We start from the raw sequence: 24426 nt of genomic DNA on the forward strand, positions 1-24426 counted from the left end.
CATATCTGATGTAATGTGTGTGTTTCTCAACATGCCCTTCCTTCTCCAGGAGCTGTTCTCTGACTGTAACCCCACTGCCACCAAGCCTGCAAGCCCAAGGTGGTGGAGCAGAATGCGCCGGTGAACGGGCAGGAGAAGGCCCAGGACAACGGTACCGAGAAGTGATCAGCTGAAAACACGGGCGACCCCACCTCAGAATCCACAGATAAGCCTGACATTGACCTTGATTAAACAAGTGGATAAGCCCCACCCTCCCCCCTCCAGGCTTGCGCATCAGTCTGAACCAAGCGCACCCTTCCTCACCGGTGCCATCATCATCATCCTCCTCGCCTGGCAGATGACACGGTGGAGGAAAACCTTTCCCCCCCCCCCCCCCCCTCTGAAACCATCTGGCAAGATTATTACTGTAGCCTCTGTTGAATTGTTTAAAGAGCACTTCCGTGGAATCCGACAACGTTAGAGGGAAGGTAGCATGTTTTCAGATTGAGACGCAGCCCAGGTGTGTCGGAGCTGGTGAAGTGTCTCAATTGACCATATTCGCACGGCAGCCGTTTTGCTCTTATGTCGTGCTCAGCTCGGGATTCCTTTCCACCCCGTTCCCACCCCATTGTCTGATACATTTTTGTTTTGTTTTTCATTCCCTGACATTTAAAAGTGTCCGGCAGTGACCAGTATCTAGTATAAACCACTCTGTCGTTCGGGTCGGGTCTGGTCTGGTTCAACGTCAAATACCTTTGTTTGCCATGATGGCCATGATGCCACATCAGATATCGATACCAACTACTGCTGCAAAACTTCACATAAGATTCACCCTTACAAACATGTCCAATGTATCTTAGTCCCATGCAGTTGTAGTTGTAGTAGAAAGATGCCTTCTTATTTTTGTATTATTTATATATATAAAATACGATACTAGTATGCAGAAATAGATAGGTATAGTTGTAAACAGACTGGGAGTTGCATATATTGGGTGTGGCTGTACAGCTGAGACGCTTGTGGATCCAAAGAGACCAACTGCATCCATCCAAGAATTTTTTTAAAGATTTTATATATATATATATGTGTATGTATGTATGTATGTATGTATGTATGTATGTATGTATGTATGCATGTATGTATGTATGTATGTATGTATGTATATGTATGTATGTATGTATGTACAGAACTGCATGGTTTTGACACTAAACTACATGGGACTAACATATATATAAAAGAAGCAGTGAAGCCAGACCAGCACTCTCAGGTTCAAAATTTAATGGCAGCCTGAAACAAACATGTTTCGGAATTACATATTCATTCTTCAGTGTTATAGCTTGAAGAATGAATATGTAATTCCGAAACATGTTTGTTTCAGGCTGCCATTAAATTTTGAACCTGAGAGTGCTGGTCTGGCTTCACTGCTTCTTTTATATAATACTTAATGGGATTTCAGCACCCAGTGTCGTATCTTGAGAGCGCGGTCTAACTTGACTACTAACATATATATGACATGTTCATAAAGGTGACACACTTGTGGTTCTAATGAGTCCAGTTTCATTCGAATATCCTGAGGTCAGAGATCAAGGCCCTACCAATAGTCAGTAATGCTGGCTGTCTTTTATCCTTTTTTTATAGTCGTTTTCAAACGACTATACGATTGTACAATTGTTACTATTGTTATCTGTACTATGTTAAAACGTTTGTCACAGCAATATAATCGTATAACTACAAACTATGTGCCACACCAGAGATGTTGATACTAAAATGTGGTACAGACATCTGGCCTTTTTACTAGAATTTGCCACCTTGCGTGGTACCATATAGTCAAGTTTCTGGTCTTGGCCCAGTTGAGATTTCTGTTTTATCACAAGTTATGTGGTTGTTTTGTATTAAATTGAGAGCATTTATCAACATTTCATCTTTGTTGGAGTTGTTATTTCACTGGTGGACTTTATTCAATTGATTGGCCCAAACTGCTCTGTCGTTTTCTTAACCCTTTCACTACCACACTGCAGAAGGTTAACCTTTCACTACCACACTTTAAGGTTAACCATCTAGTGGTAGTGAAAGGATTAACCTTCTGTAGTGTGGTTGTGAAAGGGTTAACCATTTGCCGAGTGGCAGTAAAAGGGTTAACCATTTGGTAGTGAAAGGGTTGAGTGAAATGTTCTGTATGCCATGTTTTTTGGTAATCAATTCAATAGCCCTTTTTCAATTTTGGCAACGGATTCTCTATAGTCTATCTATCCTATATGTAAGCTAAGCAACACCATTAATCTATAGAGTAGGATAAATCTGCAGTGCCGCAGCCCGGGGGCTTGTACTGTGTGTGCGTCGGGCCTGTACTGTGCGGTGCACTACTGCACATGCGAGAAACAAAGTAACATATATAATATAGGACACTAGAAACATAAAGTAACATAGGGAAAATAGGACCTAATGTCCAAAATAGCGAAATAGGTACTTACATTTTCACTGAAAGACATCTTTGGTTCTTTTTCAACGAAGAATAATGAATGCTTAAAGTAATACTATAGGTTCATTAAGTAATACTATATAGGTTTATTAAACGAGAACCAAAGATGTCTTTCAGTGAAAATGTAAGTACCTATTTCGCTATTTTGGACATTAGGTCCTATTTTCTGTATGTTACTTTATGTTTCTAGTGTCCTATGTTACCTTGTTTCTCGCATGCGCAGTATAGCACCGCACAGCAACTTGCAATGTGCCTGGTCTACAAGATACACTACACGACCAAGGTACCCATGTACATGTCAAAATACTTCCCAAAGGTCAGTGAATACCACGATCACAACACCAGAGGGAGCTCCACAAATCATGTTAAACCCAGATTCGGCTCAAATAAGGGACTAAACATGTTTCGCAATTATGCCACATCAATGTGGAACGCCCTACCCAACGCCCTATCAAAAACACTCAAAGAACACCTACAGGAGACTGCAATTCGAAACTGGCCCCTGCAAATGTCCTAACCCAACCCCCTCCAATGTACAGTAAATGACCAATTATGGCTTTGTCAATATTCCAATGTACAGTGTCCCCCATGTTTTGTTTTTGTCAGACATTGGATTTGAAACCGAACAATATAGGTACAGACGTTTAGCTTTAATTTGAGGGTGTTACATCTATAATGCGAACCATGTAGGGATTGTAGCCCAGTGGCGTCGTTAGCCCTGGGCTTCCGGATGTTTTTCTCCTAGCCCCGGATCTAAAAAAAAAAAAAAAATTGTTTACTTTTTTTTTTTTTTTTTTTTATGTCAGCATCCCCATTGTCTTTGCTGAATGTTTGTTAGTGTTTGGTATTTTTTATTGGTTTTTAGTACTTTTAAACATTTTTAGTAAGTAGTTTTCATTTGATCCTATAATTTTTCATTCACCGATTTGTGGACTTTTCTTTTAGTGTCCTGAAAGGCGCCTTATAAATCAAATGCATTATTATTATTATTATTATTATTATTATTATTATTATTATTATTATTATTATTATTATTATTATTATTATTATTATTATTATTATTATTATTATTATTATTATTATTATTATTATTATTATTATTATTATTATTATTATTATTATTATTATCATCATCATCCAGGAGGGAAAAGACACTTTGGATAGTAGGGACTGCATCTCTGCCTGTCCTGACCAGGAAACACTTTGCAACTGTGATCTCCTCTGGCAATAGTTGGATATTGTAATGTGTGGCGAGGGGTTGCAGCAATTCCACTGAGGGAAACTGGTCTGAGGCTGGATAACATGCCTGTATGCCTCTCATAAGTTGTTATCCAACTCATGAGAACCTGCTCTCAAGCTCTGGATAGAACAGTCTCTGTCTCAGCTGATCTCCTGAGCTGAGGTCTGAGCTTGTGCCACAAGATGCCATTACATATGGCCTTTGTCCTGTCATACATGTCCACTGCCATCTCTGAGGTGCGATAACCTTTGAGTGTGTCCTGCACTGTGCTTTTAAATAGTACAGATAGGTATTGAAGATGTGCACTTTAACGCAGCAGCACCTGGAGCCTCCATACCCATGTCCAGTGTCCACTGACAAAGACATGCTCATGATACTGTGATAAACTATAATAAGCTTTAATCGAACCCTGGTTCATTTCCTCGGATAGTCCGGTTGGTTTGGGGTGGTGTGAAAGCTCATTCACTCTTGCAAGTGAACCCTGCATTTGAGATGTGAATGCAAAGCGGACCAAAGGCAGGAAAATACCCAAAAATCTAATATCTTTTTTATGAGACTTTTTTTTTCGATTGCTTAAGCATGATTTTTAAAACGGGGCCCGGTGTTTCAAAACACACAATTAGCACAACCACACACACAATTATCAGAACACCTCAGATCCTTTGCTAAATTAAACACTTGTCAAAACCATACACTAATTTAAAAAAACTACATTTTGTTACTATATGAAACACGTTTTATATGACTTAATTCTGTTTGAACCAGTTACTCACACTGCTGTGCTTAACCTAAAACACATTTAGCTATTCTACTTCTCAGTGATTAGAGTACTGTAAGTGAAGTACGCAGAGAATGTGCAAATATACAATAAATTCACCAAACACTACACAAGACCAATGCTGTAGACTGATGAAAATATTATTTATTTATCTACATATACCCAAATCAATGATGCAGACTGCTGGAAAAAAAACATTTTCTCTCCATATACCCAAATCAATGATGCAGACTGATGAAAATATAAATTTTCTCGCCATATAACCAAATCAGTCAACATTTCAACATGGAGAATCACAACAAAACATGTCCCAGTTTTCATGCTACTATGTGCATAACACTGTAAGCTCAGCAAATATCAGACAAACATAAAATACTGTATCCAGTAGGCCTACAGGTTAAAATTACAGTAAAACAAAAACAATTTTGAAAAAATTTAAATAGAGTACAGAAAATACTAGACATTATCTCTAGTATCAAGATACTTTTTTGCTCTGTGTATTGTTTTGCAAAAAGTGTGAGGCTGACATTGTGCTTATAGAGGTGCAAATCTGGGCCTATGTTTTGCTCCTTGAGTGTAATGTTTTGATAATTGTGTAATACTTTTGATTTGAGTGTTTATGCAATTGAAGAAAACTGTAAAGACTAGAGATTAACTGTTTATTTCTTTTGTACATAGGCTGTGCATATGTTTGTTTGTTTGTTTATTTGCTTATGTGTATGATTCTTAACTGTTTTATTTTGTTATTGGTGTATATGTGTGTATGTATGTACAGTATATGTATATATATATATGTGTATATATGTATATTTGTACTCCTGTTGGGGCCTCTTGGACCAGATCAATGTTTTATCTGGCTAAATAAAGGTTAAATAAATAAATAAGAAACTGATGATTTGGTCCTGTTAACTTTGAATTTTCTATGGGGACTGCCCAGATCCCTCTCATGGACATGGACCTCACTTTGAGAACCTCTAATGATTCTAGTTCTTCAGTATTCATCTCTAATTACTCTAAAATTGCGTATTACTGTGTTTAAAAAAAAAAAAAAAAAAAAAAAAAGGGGGGGGGGGGGGAACCCCCCTCCACCCCCCTGGGCTGAAGCCCCCAATGTTTTCTAACCCTAAAAACGCCCCTGTTGTAGCCCTTTTTATACATAGTCCCTCTACTATTTTAGGGGACAGAAAGTAATTGGTAAATTAACATAAAGTTGAATATGATGTGTGGCCGGGTGCTGTGGTGGTATGTATGGGGGGGGGGGGCGTCTAGTCTACTGCTTTTCTGTGTCCTATTCACTTGCGCGGCACTGTTGCGTTTTTCACCTATATTTACTGTATGTATTATTATTATATAAAATGGTTTAAACAAGACAACGGCTTTGACTAACTCATAATTTGCTACAGTAAATGCCTACATAATGCATCCTGTAACAGAAACCAGGGACGAGGCACACTTTTACGCATGGCATGAATGCGATGTCATAGTGGCGTAAATCAAATTTAGGCCGCTTATTCTTATTTCTTATTATGTAGGTCTGTATGATGACTGAATGTGAGTGCTAGGCGGGGGGCGTGAATATTTTAGGCAACCAACTTGTGTTTAGCGTTTCTCTGATTGGCCAATACGCCCATGTGACCACGGCAGCGCGAGAGCGGCAGCGCGGAAATAGGCTGTCTATTGCCTCGCGCTGCAGCGCGGAAATAGGCTGTCTATTGCCATTCTCTAAGTCAAACTCTAACCTTAACCAGCTCCTTAACAGCGCCTAAACTTAACCCTTCTAACCTTAAGCAACTCCGAAACAATGCCTAACCTTAACCAACTCCGAAACAATGCCTAAACTTAACCGGCGAAATGAATGCACGTTAAAAATATTGCCATTCTCTAAGTCAAACTCTAACCTTAACCAGCTCCTTAACAGCGCCTAAACTTAACCCTTCTAACCTTAAGCAACTCCGAAACAATGCCTAACCTTAACCAACTCCGAAACAATGCTTAAAGTTATGCCTAAACTTAACGGCGAAAGAATGCGAATGCACGTTAAAAAAAAAAAAAAAAAAAATTGAAGGGAATCGAACTAGCCAGCAACGAGCCGTAGGATCCACAGCCATGCAGCCTTGCCAATTGAGCTAGTTCTGGATACTGAATAAGGGGCGGTTATGCTGCCGCGACGGAGCTCCGCTCCGCTCTGCTGCTGCCGCGGGGGCGTGGCTAGACGCAAGTTGGGCGTGGTTAGACACAAGTTGGTTGCCTTTAATATTTAGGCAGCCGGCTTTCCTGCCCTACGGCTCGTGTTTTTCAGCTATCTATAAAACTCTACTGCCACCCCGTGGAGAAGAAGAGTCAGGATAAAGATGGAACAATACTCCAATGACCATAGATATATAGTTCTATATATCTATGCCGATGACAAGCAGGACCATAGATATATATATCTTCTTCTTCTCTTTCCGGCAGACTGGACGCCCTTTAACGATTTGCTGCCTCTCACTGTTTGGGCTCAAGTACTACACAGTGTTTTTGCCCTGGCCTCATACTGCTTTCACATAGTCCATCCTCATGTTTTCCAATGCGAGCCAGTTCCCATGCCAGTCCAGTGTGCACTGCAGGTCCAGGTCTAATTGGTCATATTCTCCCTTGTATTCTGTAATTATGTTTCCACTATCTCCCTCCATTATCATGTCCAATATAGACATTTATTGGCGACATTTAGTAAATTAGCTGACACTTTTATCCAAAGCGACTTACAAATTTTGTACAACAAGACAGCAGGAAGGGTACAACTCTATCAGCTGAGTAACAATGTTCATATATACAGTGGTGCAGTCGTAATATGGGAACTGCCCACACGCCACGTGCACGCGCGCTCCCGCGCACGCGCATACATGTATGTCATGACTCATGACTCATGTATGTCATGTTATTATGATGAATTGAAAATGGGGGACCCTGATGTAAACAAGACGAAAGTCTTTCTCTGGTCTGCATCTCCTTCATTGCTTTCTACAACGGCCGGGTACTTATCGCACGGCTTCTGCCTCACAGTGACCTACTAACACGCCGTGTAACCGCGTGTGTGCACGACTGCATGCCTGCATATATAGATAGATCTATCTCAGCTATAGGTCCCACCTCTCAATCCCAGGCCTTCCACCCATAGGCATAGACATGTCCCCCTCAATATTGAGAAGAGGTACATTTGTCCCCTAAAATGTAGCTAATATGAAAGACAGCCCCCTCCCCAAATAAGGGGGTCAAAACATTGATATATCCTTCTCACCTGTAACTATATATAATAATACAGGAGAATAAATATTTGAAAGCAACACAGAATGCCTGAGAGCCTAACTGCATTATATTCCATTATATTTGTGTCAGCGAGTACCTGAATGTTGTCTTTTCCTTTACATAAATAAGACATTTCCACCATAAATGTATGCATAAAAGGCACAAATTGGTGCATAAAACTTATAAAAGTACACCAGAATGCAGGAAATGAAGTGTTTGACACTCAAAATGTCTTAGGGGAGGACCCAATGTTAAAACGAAACATACTGTAGGCCCTTGCTTTCACCTCTTACCTTGTGAACAAAACTCCTCTCTCTCTACTTCCTCCCCCACTCCCTAGGTCTCCAAACGCTATCGTAACTACTTACCTGTTAAGCCTTAAGGTCCCCCTATAGGACCCCCTGCTTTTCTTTATCATAAATCAATCAATAGAGACCGTATTAGATCGCCAATTATCATATCATGGGGTATCATTGGAAACCCACACTCATTGGCTACAACCCTGTGTAAAGATTTTCGAGATCGCCAAATGATTGACGGAACTAGAGCCCCGGGAGTCGGGGGTGGTAATGTGTACTTTTGCGTACTTTGGGGCACGCCTCACATATCGGCATGTAACTCGAGAACCGCTGAACAGATTTTGTCACCTGAAAGGGAAATCGACAGGCAACAAATAGGGCTTTAATTCTATATATTGTATTAAAAGAAATGCACACCCGAGCCACTAGAGGTCGGCAAAGAATCGTCCACATGTGGGCCCTTGGTTAAGAGGTTAATGTTTTTAATTTTTTTTTGTAGCAAAGAGTAAAGACCATAACCCTGTCAAAAACAGTAGTCAAAGTGTATATTTTCATTTTACCGATGTTGTATACGATTTATCGGAAATACGAATTTATCGGAAAATGCTAATTATCGTAAAAACCGCAAGGAAATGACTAAATCCAGATTCAACCCTGCCATTGGAAAGAGGAGCATTTTCACTATCCATAGATGTACGATTATCATTAATTACTGTATCTACAAATCCTTCTGTTTAATCATATACCCTTTTGTCAGGATCCTAGGCCCGGTCCTGGCTGGACTGGGCAGGATGGTAACATTGGGCAGTACTCTCCACCTAACTTTGGGCAATGCCCTCTATCTGACATTGGCCCTCGGCCTGACATTGGCGCCCTACCACCCTCTAGTGGTGACAAACAATCGGTGCGCTCCAGTACACTGGACATCCTGACTACTGTGATAACAATAATTAATAGTATGATTAATGTGGTGTCATGGTGTGTACTGTTGTTGTCTTTCCCTTCCCTGGTGTGATGTCATGCACTGTTTTGGGTTGTTAGGAGTTGCTTTTGTGTTTAGTTGTGTTTAGTTGTTATTTGCTTATTGTCTAGGTGTTGTTTGTGATTCTGTGTTGGCCAGGTGTTCTTAATTGTTAATTAGTCGGGGTATTTAGGTGTCTGTCTGTCTCCCCTTCGTTGTGGCGACATTCCTCCAGTTACCCCCTGTTCCTCCACGTCGTGTCGCACCGTTCTCCCTCTAGTAAGTCTTAGTGTTTGTTGTTTTTGTATTGTGAAGTTTGTTATTTAGTTTCTGTATTCTCCTTGTATTGCACTGGATTCTACAGTAAACACCCTTCTCCAAGCTTCACTCCTCGCCTCTGCCTCCTCCATTCCTTCCCTTTCTGTATTATTGCATTCAACCTAACCCCATCGTGACAGAATGTCGCCACCAACATTAACGAATGCAGCAGGAAAGGCAAGCGATACCATCACCGTTGTCCTGGCCCTGATGGCCGGTGACATGAAGAGTTACTCACTGGCCAAATGGGGGTTCCTACTCCGGAAGATCGACCAGGTCGCCACTGAGAACCCGACACTGCAGACGGCGATGTGGGAGATGGCTGAACATGTTGCTGTCCTCATGGAGAAGCATAAGCCGAAGGCTAGTGTAGCTAGCCTGCCGACTGTTCTCAGGCTTACGGTCAGCCTAGATCCTCCCACAGCCGCTGAGGTTGCTCGGATGTCCATCGCCGGTCGGACGTCCACAGCTAACCTAGCTCCGCCGGTTAGCTTAGTGTCAAGAGCTAACCAGCCACTCCCAGCTAACCTAGCTCCGCCCATTAGCTTCATGCCAATAGCTAACCAGTCACTCCCAGCTAACCTAGCTCCGCCCGTTAGCTTCATGCCAATAGCTAACCAGCCACTCCCAGCTAACCTAGCTCCGCCCGTTAGCTTCGTGCCAATTGCTGACCGGCTGTCCCCTGTTAGCACAGCTCCTCCTGTTAGCTCCGCCACTATAGATGGCCAGACGTCCCCAGTTGGTACAGCTCTACCCGTTAGCTCCGCTCATACAGCTAACCAGACGTCCACAGCTAACATAGCTCCGCCGGTTAGCTTAGTGTCAAGAGCTAACCAGCCACTCCCAGCTAACCTAGCTCCGCCCGTTAGCTCCGTTTCAATAGCTAACCGGCCGTTTCAAGCTAGCACAGTCTCCACTGCCAGACTAGGCTCCAGGTTCAGGGTGAGCCTAGTATCTGAGACAGACCAGATGTCTCCAGCTAGCACAGTCTCCACTGCCAGACTAGGCTCCAGGTTCAGGGTGAGCCTAGTACCGGAGACGGACCAGATGTCCCAAGCTAGCCAGGCATCCCCAGCTAACATAGCTCCGCCCGTTAGCCCCGTCCCAATAGCTAACCGGCCGTCCCCAGTTAGCACAGCCCCGCCTGTTAGCCCCGCTACAGTAGCTAACCAGACGCCCACTGCCAACCTAGGCTCCAGGTTCAGGGTGAGCCTGGTAGCGGAGACAGACCAGATGTCTCCAGCTAGCACAGTCTCCACTGCCAGACTAGGCTCCAGGTTCAGGGTGAGCCTAGTACCTGAGACGGACCAGATGTCCCAAGCTAGCCAGGCATTTTCAGCTAGCACAGTTCCCACAGTGAGTCCAGGGCCCACAGTTAGCCTAGCCCCCGAGGCTAGTATGGCTAGTAAGGCCTCCACAGCTGGTCCAGCTTCCACGCCCAGTCCAGCCTCAGCTCTGGGTCCTGGCTCCTCATCCCCGGATCCTACACCACGCCTCGCCGCCGAGACCGATCCGGTCTCCACGCCCTGCCCGGCCTCTCCACCTGGTCCGGCTGCCGTGCCGGCTCCCGGCTCTTCGACGGATCCTGGCTCCCCGTCTGGTCCAGCTCTGCGCCGTGATCGGCGTCCTGGTCCTCGCCGTGGTCTCCGCCGGGGTCTTCGCCGTGGTCTTCGCCGGGGCCTGCGTGGGATCCTGCTCCGGGGGTCGTCGCCGCCGCACCTCCATTCCGGCTCTCCTGAACCGGTCCCTAGTCCGGCGGCTGGAGGGCCTCTCGTCCGGGATCCGGCTCCAGGGTCCAGCTCCCCTTCCCGGGCTTCTACACCTGTACCCACCCCCCCTCGTCGGGCCTCGCTTCCCAGGTCCAGCCCTCCTCGTCGGGCCTCGGTTCTCAGGTTCTGCCCCCCTCCCCGGGTCTCGGTGCCCATCCCCACCCCCCCTCGTCGGACCTCTGTTCCCAGGTCCAGTCCTCCTCCCCGGGCCTCTGTTCCCGTCCCCACCCCCCCTCTCCGGGCATCTGCGCCCGTTTTCTACCCCCCTGGCTGCTATGCCCCTCCTGGGTTTTTCGTTCAGCCTCCTGGTCCCTCGTCTTCGGGTCCTCTCCCTGGGTCCTCTCCGGGGTTCCGGCTTCCTCCCTCACCTGCTTATGGACGTTGTTTTCGGGTGTCTGGAAGCCACCCGTTGAGGGGGGGGTACTGTCAGGATCCTAGGCCCGGTCCTGGCTGGACTGGGCAGGATGGTAACATTGGGCAGTACTCTCCACCTAACTTTGGGCAATGCCCTCTATCTGACATTGGCCCTCGGCCTGACATTGGCGCCCTACCACCCTCTAGTGGTGACAAACAATCGGTGCGCTCCAGTACACTGGACATCCTGACTACTGTGATAACAATAATTAATAGTATGATTAATGTGGTGTCATGGTGTGTACTGTTGTTGTCTTTCCCTTCCCTGGTGTGATGTCATGCACTGTTTTGGGTTGTTAGGAGTTGCTTTTGTGTTTAGTTGTGTTTAGTTGTTCTTTGCTTATTGTCTAGGTGTTGTTTGTGATTCTGTGTTGGCCAGGTGTTCTTAATTGTTAATTAGTCGGGGTATTTAGGTGTCTGTCTGTCTCCCCTTCGTTGTGGCGACATTCCTCCAGTTACCCCCTGTTCCTCCACGTCGTGTCGCACCGTTCTCCCTCTAGTAAGTCTTAGTGTTTGTTGTTTTTGTATTGTGAAGTTTGTTATTTAGTTTCTGTATTCTCCTTGTATTGCACTGGATTCTACAGTAAACACCCTTCTCCAAGCTTCACTCCTCGCCTCTGCCTCCTCCATTCCTTCCCTTTCTGTATTATTGCATTCAACCTAACCCCATCGTGACACCCTTTATTCATTTGCTTAGATTTTTTGTACACATGATCTCAATAAGGTGGTGAATGAGCTCAGTGAGCATTTTCTCCTACCGTATCAATTTTTGATCAAAGATGCAAATATCATAAATCATAATTTATATTCTCCTTTACTTCATTACAATTTACTCAGCCTAGTAACAGACACAATATTTCTGACACTGGAAATACATACCCCCAGGTCCCTAGATGTTCCTATACCAAGAACATGCAAATTGACCTTGCAGAAGTGGAGCAATCTTCCATTTACTTAGGCATGTACCTTTAGGCGAAAACGGTCTACAGATTAACTGACGGGCACATTTTTCAGAAAACACCTGAAAATTGCATACCCAAAGTAATCTGCAATTTATTATACCTTATACTTATAGCACATGCATGAGTCTGGTCTCCTTTGAAAGGAAACATTCTGAACAGGAAGAATCACAATTTTTTTTTTTTTTTTTTACATCCATTTGAATTATCTTGCAAACAGAGGCCTCTTACAGGTTCCAGCTGATATGGTATGACCTGGAAACCACAATGGGTCCATAGCCTAAACGCATTCTGACTTATCGTACAGAACTTGTATGTCGCTTTTGGATAAAAGCGTCAGCTAAATGACTAAATGTAAATGAGTGTTTTACACAACTTTTTATAATGGTATGTCTATACATTTTTCCAAAATGGCCACTTGGTCTCCAAACGCTATAACTTCAACACAGTCAAAATCTCAGGCTCTAATGAAAGGTTACCCATAGTTACACATTATGTATAATTTTTTTTTTAAATAATAATCAAAAATATATATACATAATGAAGCACAATCTCAGGAGGCTCACACAGAACCAAGAATTTCACTGTACCTTATGTGTGACAAATAAAACAAAACTTGAACTTGAAAAAAACAGTTTTTTATTGAACATCTGGCATAAAATATGTACAAGTACCAAATTAGAAAAACATGTGTAAAAACATGTGTAAGATAAGATAATGTCACTTGTCCTAATATACTAACCTACATTGTAGCACTCAACACTTTGATGAACATTGCTACTCAGCTGATAGCAGGTGTCCTGTTGTACAAAACGTGTAAGTCGCCTTGGATAAAAGCGTCAGCTAAATTACTAAATGTAAAAAAAAAAAAGAAAAAAAAAAAAAGAAGAAAAAAGGTGAACTTGGGTCTAAATGTCCTCGCCTCCTAAACTACATGCAACATATGCCAGTCACGATGGCAGTTGCGCTTTAGCATGAGGTGCTTGCACCTCAGTCGCCCTGACGTTGTGCTCTCAGTGATGTAGGTCGACCAGTGAGGGCCGGTTTTAGCAGGTACAGCAGGCCCTGCCGGTTCCGTGGGGGGGGGGGGGGGGGTGGCAAGAAGAGACGACCCCACCAATGCCAGTTCCGCGGCGAGGGTCGCTCTGAACACCTTCTGGTGCATCGGCACGGCTCCTCTCCCCGTCTCCAGGTCCTTGTGGAGGAGGAAGGCGTTCACTACGGCGATGTCCATGAAGTGGAAAAAGAATGTCTTGTACCACTTCCGGGTCTTGTGGAGGACCTTATCGTACCGTGTGAGGTCTTCTGAGAGGTCCACTCCCTCCGCACACCTGTCTGGACAGAAAAAAACACATCATTGAGAAAAACATAAATATATCGAACACAAATTACTACATCTCAAAGGGCATTACACATAATATTAAGTGTTGAATATATAGTAGGTACCGGTTGTACTCAGTCACTGCTGGTGGAATTGGGATGTCCTTCTTCTGCCACTGCCCATCTGGACTTCGGATTCTGCTCTGGACTGTGTCACCACCTGCATGGGCCGTGTGGAGTGTTGAGCAGAGGGAAAAAACCAGCGTGTCCTTGCACTGGACAAACAGAAGGGAGTCCTTGCGGATCCAGCGGATGCTGCCACGGGGAGCCTTCCTCTCCAGACAGTTGGTTTTGGTCTTAGGGAATCCAATCCTGCTTGTGCATATGTCTCCGCACGCCCAGATCCTCTTCTGAAGGAGGTCCTGGAACAGGGCGGGACTTGTGTAGAAAGTGTCTACAAACAGCTTGTAACCGGTGCCAAGCAGTCGTGTGTCGGTTAGCTCCATCACCGACTCGTAGCCGAGCCCCTTCCCAGCCCTTCCCGGGAGCCTTCCCTCATATACAGAGAAGTCCCAGGTATATCCATTCCTGGAGTCTGCCAGCAATATGAGTTTATACCCCCTGCAGACGGGTTTGTTCGTCACGCCGGCTCCAGAGGAAACCCTTCGCTCCCCAATGGTGACTTCCTGGCCGGGGTGAAAGTTCCTCTTACACGCGTCCCTCATCTCCACATACAGCGGTTTGATTTTGGACAGCGGGGTCGAAGGCCGCCGTGCCCCTCCCCCGCTCGTTTGCAGCATCGTCTGCCGAGCTGTTCAGACGAAGGGCGCTGCAGATCCTGAGGAACTTTCTACGTGAAATTGCCTTCTCGGGGAACGACAAGCGGTACAGTTCGTCCCCTCTCGCCAGTAATCGTTGAGTGAACAGCATTCCACTACACCCATGTAAATGACCATAGACAAGTATGAATACATGTCCTCCAAAGTGATGTCAGTCCAGGGGCGGGAGGGCGGTGAGCAGTGTGTGGAGCCGTAGTCGTTAGTGTTGTCAACTACGGTCTGTAAAGTAGAGCTTGTGAAAAAGAGCTGGAAGAGCTGCAGGGCCGTGTACGCCGCTGTACGTATGACCCGGGGTCCTGGTGGGTTGGCGGGTCTGAAGGTCGGCTGTGGTGGAATGATGTCTGGATCACAGACATCATTCCACCTCTCTCCAGGCGTGCCTCTCCCTCTCCATCTTGCTCTCCTCGATCCTCTTCCTTGCCTATTATTATATGACAATAAAGTTAGTTAGTTCACAGCGTTTTCTTCTTTTGTTCACAAAACTTGATCAGCTGACACACACAAATACAAAGCCACCCATCCATAAACACAGCCCCCCCCCCCCCTGCTGAGTAGACAAACGATGCCCTGGGCTTTACAAACTGAAAAAAGTGTTCAGATTCAAACTAAATAGATAGATTATATTTGTCATTGCATGTAATAATACAACAACACTTTTACTGTATGAAGCACAATCTCAGGGGGCTCATACAGAACCAAGCACTGTAATGTCCTTTAATAGTTTACATTTTTTAAATATGTGACAAACAAAACTTGGAGCCATCCATTTAGCAGCATAAAAAGATTACAATAAAAATATATACACATATAACACTCGCACAAATATACATATATGATAATTATGAAAGCTAAACTAAAACGTATTTATATAGAAACACAGTAATAATATAATAAGTGCGATATCTTGTCCTCCAATGTATTGTTGTTCCGCTGAATCCGAATCTAACTCAGAATGTCCTCTCTCCCCACTTTCCTCTGATTCCTCTAAGTGATACTGATTTAGGATTAAGTCTATACTATCTTCGTCGCTTTCTCTTCCTCTTTTCTTCGCCATTCTTTGACTCTAAATTGTACCAATACGCACCAATGAAGTAATACATGGAAACAAGACAAACGTCTTTCTCAGGTCTGCATCCCCTTAACAATTGTATGTATTGAGCCGTACTGTATTGTACCCATTCTGCAATCTGTTAAATAAAGTTTTCATTCATTCATTCATTCATACACAGCAGCAGATGAGGTCTGGACATTTACGCCGAGAGAAACCCGTTATATATCCTGGGAAACACCCCTCAGGTGAGGTATCGTCGTTTCATTGGCTACAAAAACCGCCCAAAATGTTTTCATCGTCAGAGGTGATTGGTCCGGTCACCGGGAGGCGAAACCGGAAGTGGTAAATTTTTCGAAACTGATGCTCGTCTTCTTCTTCTCGTAACCACAGAAAGGCGCATACCGCCACCTACTGTACAACCCAGCAGCTAACGCTCGTTGGCTGTTTGGTCAAATTCAACATACGGCCTTGAACTCTAGCATCATACAGCTTGACCACCAATCCCTCCTTCCACAGGCACAGCACATAATACCATAGCTTTCCTCGTGTCTAAATCAAGGGTAATATAACCTTCGTACTATCTTTTACTACATTTGGTTAGTATAACCAGTAACCACAGAGTACCACTGTGGTTATCGATCTTCCTTTTATGACCAGAAATTACATACATGTACTTGGATTTATCTACTGAAATTTTAAATCCCCCACTTTCCAGCCACGTTCTCCAGTGCATCTCATATCCCAAGGGGGTCAATAAAGGAATATCTTATCTTTATATTATCTTATATCTTTCCAATAATGAACTTCATATTGCCTCCCTCTTTTCCAAAATGCCCTGACAGCTACAAACAGATACAAATGTGTTTCTTTTTAGTTTTTTGTTTTAGAGGCTTAATTTGAAAAGAATATAGGACAAGCATACAGTATATAAGCATTATGCTTCAGCCTGTACCTTTTCAGTCACTGCCAAAATCAAAGACCGTTGACAGTCTGGGATGATTGTGCATATTGTATGTGTTATGACTGAATAAAACTACTACTACTACTATCAATCTCCACTATTTTTGATAATACTCAAGCCACTCTAACTTGTATAGTCAGGAACGCCCTGATCAAATTCAACATACAGCCTTGAACTCCAGCATCATACAGCTTGACCACCAATCCCTCCTTCCACAGCACATAATGCCTTTTCTATGTCCAGTAAGACGGCAACCACTCCTCCTTTATTTACCATTACATAGCTTTCCTTGTGTCTAAATCAAGCGTAATATAACCTTCATACTATCTTTTACTACATTTACATTTAGCTGAACGCTTTTATCCAAAGCGACTTATATGTTTTGTACAATAAGTCAGCAAGAAGGGTACAACTCTTTCAGCTGAGTACCAATGTGAATGCATGAATGAATGAAAACTTTATTTAACAGTGTTCATCAATGTTGAAACTTGGGCACTGCAGTGTTGAGTGCACAGTAGTAAAGACATATTAATATAGTAGTAATATAGGCAAGGAAGATTATTTAGAAAAGTGCGTGATAGTAGAAGACAGTACAAATGTTATTTTAATTATTCTGTCTGAATTATTTTGTAAACAGATGCCTCTGACATGCAGCAAAACACAATGGGGCCATAGCCTGAAGTCTTATCTATGTCCAAAGTTGATAACAATACCACAGAAAATTTGTGTTTTACACACTTTTTACAAATTTACCTCTTCTCAATATTGAGGGAGACATGTGCCCTGCAACCCCTCATTAATATATGTATGGGTGGAAGGCCTGAGATTGAGGGAAGTGGGACCTATTAGCCCCACTGTGTATTGCTCTGCGCAATTTAAACCAGCCACCAACCCCCCACAGACACACACAAAAGCCACCCACCCCTCATACATAAACACCCCCCCCCCCCTCCAGACAAACAATGCCCTGGGCTTTACAAACTGAAAAAAGTTTTCTGATTCAAACTAAATAGATAGATTATGGACATTTACCGGGGCCAGTTTAGAATTGCAGCCACCTGTAGGTGCTCTTTGAGAGCGGTTTTGAAGGAGGGTAGGGATTCACATAATTTTACGACTGTGGGTAGGGCGTTCCACATTGTTGTGGCATAATTGCTAAACGTGTTTAGTCCCTTATTTGAGCCGAATCTGGGTTTAACATGATTTGTGGAGCTCCCTCTGGTGTTGTGATCGTGGTATTCACTGACCTTTGGGAAGTATTTTGACATGTACATGGGTACCTTGGTCGTGTAGTGTATCTTGTAGACCAGGCCCATTGCAAGTTGCTGTACTCTGTCGTCTACTCTAAGCCATCCTAGGTTGTCAAAGTGGGCAGGCGTGAGGTGGGTTTTAGGAGTAAGGTCAAGCAGTAGTCTGACCAGTGTGTTTTGAGATGTTTGTAATTTTGTTTTTAGCGCCTTTGAGGTGCTTTGGTACCATGAGGTGCAAGCATAGTCGTAGTACCCTTGAATGAGTGCTCCTGCCAGAGTCTTCAGGGTATTCTTGTTTATCAGAGAGGAGATCCGGTACAAGAATCGAGTTCGTTGGTTGGTTGGTCTACTATTTTAGGGGACAGAAAGTAATTGGTAAATTAACATAAAGTTGAATATGATGTGTGGGTGGTATGTATGGGGGGGGGGGGGGCGTCTTTTCTGTGTCCTATTCACTTGCGCGGCACTGTTGCGTTTTTCACCTATATTTACTGTATTATTATTATTATTATTATTATTATTATTATTATTATTATTATTATTATTATTATTATTATTATTATTATTATTATTATTATTATTATTATTATAATTATATAAAATGGTTTAAACAAGACAACGGCTTTGACTAACTCATAATTTCCTACAGTAAATGCCTACATAATGCATCCTGTAACAGAAACCAGGGACGAGGCACACTTTTACGCATGGCATGAATGCGATGTCATAGTGGCGTAAATCAAATTTAGGCCGCTTATTCTTATTTCTTATTATGTAGGTCTGTATGATGACTGAATTTGAGTGCTGGACGGGGGCATATATGGGCGCTGTTTAATTGCCTCGAGGAAACGGAAAGAGGACTGTGGCTCCAGAGCGCACACTTCTCTGGGGGTCTGGTCTGGGGCTGGAAACGTCATTCAAGGACATTGGATGAAAGCGCTCAGCCTTGCGCGCTGCTGAACTGTTACCAAAAACGCGTTATATTACTGGAATAGCTACTTCTTTTTTTATTTATTCTGTTTGTATAGCCTAATTTAGCAGCGTTTATATAATTGTAAGTAAAAATGAAGTGCGCGCACTCCGGATTACCGAAAAGGACAGGCCTACAACAACTTCTTGTTCACTTTTTACTCACTTTTCCACTGATCAATGCGACGCCGTTCCAGCACAACCAGGGCAACAACGCATATTCAGACCGAGAACCGAGGCAGAGGAACAAGTGAGTGGACGAAATTGTCACATTTGATTTACCTTTTAAATGTTATGTTTGCATTTACAACAGTTGCATGGTTTGCTCTGTGAGCTCATAAAAAAAAATTATTCATACATTCATTAATTTAAGTATTTTTTGGATGGATATATACACGGCAAAACTTGATTGCCCTTATTTTGGCAATTATAGGGCGTCACAGCAGCATCACAGGTAACATTATAAATATCATGGGTAAGTATATGAAAGGGAAAAATTTGAATAAGGGACCTTAATGTATATCATGATAACCGATCACACCTATAAAGACAGCAAAAGCATTAGAATGCTCTATCATCAGAACAAAAAAATAGTAGCCTACTGGTCGTGGTTCCTAGTGCTGAGTGCATACTGTAACAGTTACAAGAGGGGAATGCAACAGTATGCATAGCAGTCAGAATATAACCAATAGCCTATATGTGTGCAGTTGCGCAAATGTGTTTACATTATTGAAATGTGGGCTATCATTTCCCCCCCATGTACATGTCAAAATACTTCCCAAAGGTCAGTGAATACCACGACCACAACACCAGAGGGAGCTCCACAAATCATGTTAAACCCAGATTCGGCTCAGACAAGGGACTAAACACGTTTCGCAATTATGCCACATCAATGTGGAACGCCCTACCCAAAGCTGTAAAGGAATGTGAATCACTACCCACTTTCAAAACCACTCTCAAAGAACACCTACGGGAGACTGCAATTCGAAACTGGCCCCTGTAAATGTCCTAACCCCCTCCAATGTACAGTAAATGACCAAGTATGGCTTTGTCAATATTCCAATGTACAGTTTTGCTTGTACAGTTGTACAGTGTCCCCCCCCCCACCCCTCCTACCCACCCCCCCCCCCACCTCCAATGTACAGTCCCCCCACCCAACCCCACCCCACCTACCCAACCTCATCCAATGTACAGTTTCTACGTCAAATGTATATACTCTCTTTTCTGGACTCTTTTCGTATCACAAACAGTACTGTATTTGCAAATCTGGTATGTCATAAATGTATAGACGTAGCAGTACTGTCTATCTGTATGTCATGTATGTCATATATGTTATGATGAATTGAAAATGGGGGACCCTGATGTAAACAAGACGAAAGTCTTTCTCTGGTCTGCATCCCCTTAACAATTGTATGTATTAGGGCGGCTACGTGGCGCAGTGGGCAAGGCGCTCGCCACGAATGCTGGAGACGCTGGGCTTGCCTGTTCGAGCCCAGCGCTCCACATTGCTTTCAGTTTAGCTGGTCGTCCGTACTAATACACATTGGCCGTATTAGGGGGTGGGAAACTGATGGGTGGGGATCGGGCGTTGTGGACAGCGACTCCTACAGGTCGGTTGGTGCGCCTGCGCAGTAGAATCAGGAAGTGTCGGGGGCAGCGTGAGCCTCCCACGCGTTACTCCTCGCCACTGAGAGATCGAGCTGCGCAGGTGAAAAGATGCGACGGCTGTTACCTCGAGTATCGGAGGGGACTCGTGCTATGTATGACTTAGTCCACATTGCAGCCGGCTTGTGGGAGGCAGGAAACAGCGTTCGAGACAGGGGAGGGTTGAATTGGATGATATACGAAATTGGGATGGGAGAAAATATAGAAAATGGGAGAAAAAGTGGATACAAAATAATAATAATTGTATGTATTGAGCTGTACTGTACTGTACCCATTCTGCAATCTGTTAATAAAGTTTTCAATCAATCAATCAATCAATCCCCAGAAACTGGTGCGCCTATGTTGTCCACAAGAACGTCAGCTGCGCCGTGGTGGGCGGCACGGAGAGCTTCGTGCAGCCGGAGGTCCTGCCCTGTCCGACACAGCAGCCCAACTGTGCGCAACAAGTGACGTAAGTCCCCGAGAGCCGGACCCATGGGTGGAGGGCGGATCGTTTATTTGATTGGTGTTACTGTACAGCAGTTTATTTTGATCATGCAAGGTGTTAATATGAAGAGCACTGTTCATCTTTCCAAGATAAAGGCCAATAAACCATGTATTCAATGTGCATAACTTAAATCCACACTATTCTTGGGACACTGGGGTGATGATATGATGCTAAAACCTCTCTGACCCTTCTTCCTCACTATACCACACTACCAAAAGGGTTAACATTCTGTCGCGTCGCAGTGAAAGGGTTCAAATTAACCCTTTTGTAGTGTGGTGGTGAAAGGGTTAAGTGAGTCAATTAATGTAACCTAATTCTAGTGGTTTTCTGTGTATATGACCGATACTGTAAGTGTATATTATTAGCGATCAGTGACGTGTTGCCAGTTATGTCATAATTTCATACCCTTATTGTAAAACGGTCATATAATGACGTGATAAAAAATGTCCATGATCATTCAGAGAGATAGTTTGTGTAATCTATTTGATAGCATCAAACACCCTAATATCATGTCATATCTATTAATCAAATGTGTGTTGCAGTTATAATAATGTTTAGATGTGTATTAAGCTTATAGTCTAGGCTAGTCTTAATATATGAGGCGACATAATACAATATTTGCTGAGAAGAATTGTTTTGTATGTCTAATCTTTGTTATTTAACCCATTCACTACCTGTATGTCATGTATGTCATTTATGATGAATTGAAAATGGGGGACCCTGATGTAAACAAGACGAAAGTCTTCCTCTGGTCTGCATCCCCTTAACAATTGTGTGTATTGAACCATACTCAATACGTCCTCGGAGCTCAAAATATCAGAGTCATATTCCGTTTGCGCATGAGTATGTATTCCGCTCGGATCCATTTGAAGTACATGTGAAGTACATGTGAGAATGTTGTCTCTCCCCCCCCCCCGAACTATGAATCACTAAAGACACTTTTTAACTGCTGCTGTGACCCACTGTCACCTCCATTTATATGTAAATACTGATCGGAACGTGCAATATTACTCACTGTGCCTTGTATATATTATATTTATCCATTTTTACCTTATTTTCTAGCACTCGCTTGTATTTAAATTATGTTTAAGTTAAGTATTGTGTGATTTTGTGTGAAAGGGCGGACTAGCAAAGTAAGATTTTCATTGTATGGCAAACTGTCTGTTTAACTGTCCACATGACAATGGACAATCTTGAATCTTGAATCTTCTGGTCCCAGGCATCGGACGCGCTTTAGGCCCATGTACAGGATCGCCTACAAGACCGTGACGGAGCTGGAGTACCGGTGCTGCCCCGGTTACCAGGGTCACGACTGCAGAGAGCTGAAGAACCCACCAGCACCACGTTACACAGAACAGCACTGGTCCAACACGCTTCCTGCTGCCTCTGGACACATCCCGGGGACACCTGGTACGGAGCTAAGCCGTTAAACGTTAAAAGGAACACGCCGACATTTTGGTGAAATTAGCTCACCGTCTTCTCCAGAGAGAGACGAGAAGATAGATACCAGTTTCCTCTCTGTGCGTTCAGTAGAAAGCTATCTGGCTGCACGTTAGCCTAGCTTAGCACAATGAATGGAAGCGGACATGGCCGGTTAGCCTTCGTGGAGAGGTGTTAGTTGGACAATGCCTAGGCTAACCGGTCATGTCCACTTCCATTCATTGTGCTAAGCTATAGGCTAACGTGCAGCCAGATAGCTTTCTACTGAACGCACAGAGAGGAAACTGGTATCTATCTTCTTGGCTATTGGAAATAACATATTGGACTTCTTTACTTGGGTTGGTGTTCCACTTTAATACAAACGTCTTCAGATAATTATCCAACAATGTTTACTCATTATGAATTGAAAATGGGGGACCCTGTTGTGAACAAGCTGAAAGTCTTTCTCAGGTCTGCATCCCCTTGACAATTGTGTGTATTGAGCCGTACTGTATTGTACCCATTCTGCAATCTGTTTTCAAAAAATGTCAATCAATCAATCAAACTTCTTGAGACATATTCTGCTTGGCTTTGCCAGTGAACGTACTACAGCCTCAGTTAATAAAGCATTCGGATTGTTTGTATGCAATGCATAACAGGGCTCAATCTCTCCGTCAACCCTCCCCCGTAGGTCCAGATCAGCAGACGTGGGTTCGAAAGAACCACCCGTGGGGGGGAGGGGGAGGGGCAGGGCCAGCCGCAGGTCAGACGGGGGGCCACAGGGCAGCGCCGCAGCCGGGGGCGGCGGGTCACGGCAGAGGTCACACCGTGCGACACCTGGAGGAGGAGGTGCAGCGTCTCGCCCAGATGGTCCTCCACACGCAGGCCACCGTGACGGACATGTCCTCCAACCTGCGGCTGAGCCTGCAGGAGGACGCCAGCAGGATGCTGGACACGCTGCTGAGCAACCTCCGCCAGCAGCCGGCCAGCGTGCGCAGCGGAGAGACCCAGGTGGTCCCTCTGCTGGACCTGCAGGCCTTCAGGCACGACTACACGAGCATGGACGAGGTGAGGGATGGATGGATGAATGGATGATTTTATTTCTGTCTTTTTTTTTTTTTTTACAAAGCATAGTAGTAGAACTTCCAAAAAAAACTAAAAAATTAAATTACAGAAAAGGTGTAGGCTGAAGCCGAGGCTTATAATTGCCTACCCTTTTTACATTACATTACACTATTTACACACAAAAAAAAATACAAAAAAGTTACATATTTCAGTATATAATTTAGCAAAGGTTACAAACGTTTCATAGTTTTATGTACGAAACTTTTACACATTTATTGATGTTTTTATTTCTTTTTTAAATACTTTTTCTCTTTTTATATATACTGTATATATGTTTTTCTTTTTCTTTTTTCATGGTCAATGAATGATTTTATTTCGGTATTTTTTTACACAAAAAACAAAAAAAAATTATTACCGAAAAGGTGTAGGCTGAAGCAGAGGCTTATAATTGCCTACCCTTTTTACATTACAGTACACTATTTACATTACATTACACTATTTACACACACTTTTTTTTTTTTTTTTTTAAATAAACATAATTCAGTATATCATTTAGCAAAGGTTACAAACGTTTTTGTTTGTTTGTCTGTTTATTATTAACACAGTTAAACAGAAGTAAAAACAATACATAATACTTTATAACGATTGTGAAGGAGAAGTTAGAAAGCCTAGAGGCTTATCAAGAACTTCCCCTGTTTTATAAAATCAAACATACAAAAATATGCATATTATAAAATACCAGAATACATTCAAAAGATTTGTGTTAATACAAACATACATACACACAGTACATACATGCATATACTATGTACATAATAATATATAACAACCCACCCACCTGCCTACAAACCTACCCACCCACATAACCAAATGCATACCTACACTACATGTAACTGAGGGGTACAATTCCCTGACTGTATTA

General features: G+C 43.3%; 1 protein-coding gene across 1 annotated transcript in view; it reads left to right on the plus strand.

Annotated features, from left to right (window-relative positions):
• LOC311237739 (heat shock 70 kDa protein 4-like) overlaps positions 1 to 187 on the plus strand; it is a gene marked incomplete at its 5' end in the record, with an annotated part of 49317 nt that extends 49130 nt beyond the window's left edge. Inside the window, one exon of the mRNA XM_084325714.1 lies at positions 50 to 187. Coding sequence (XP_084181840.1) covers positions 50 to 124 — 75 coding nt within the window. The 3' untranslated portion in view covers positions 125 to 187. The remainder of the gene's footprint in view (positions 1 to 49) is intronic.
• Between the last annotated feature and the right edge of the window lie 24239 nt (positions 188 to 24426).

The sequence above is a fragment of the Notolepis coatsorum genome (assembly GCF_963971535.1).
Source record: "Notolepis coatsorum genome assembly, chromosome: 12".
Classification (NCBI taxonomy): domain Eukaryota; kingdom Metazoa; phylum Chordata; class Actinopteri; order Aulopiformes; family Paralepididae; genus Notolepis; species Notolepis coatsorum.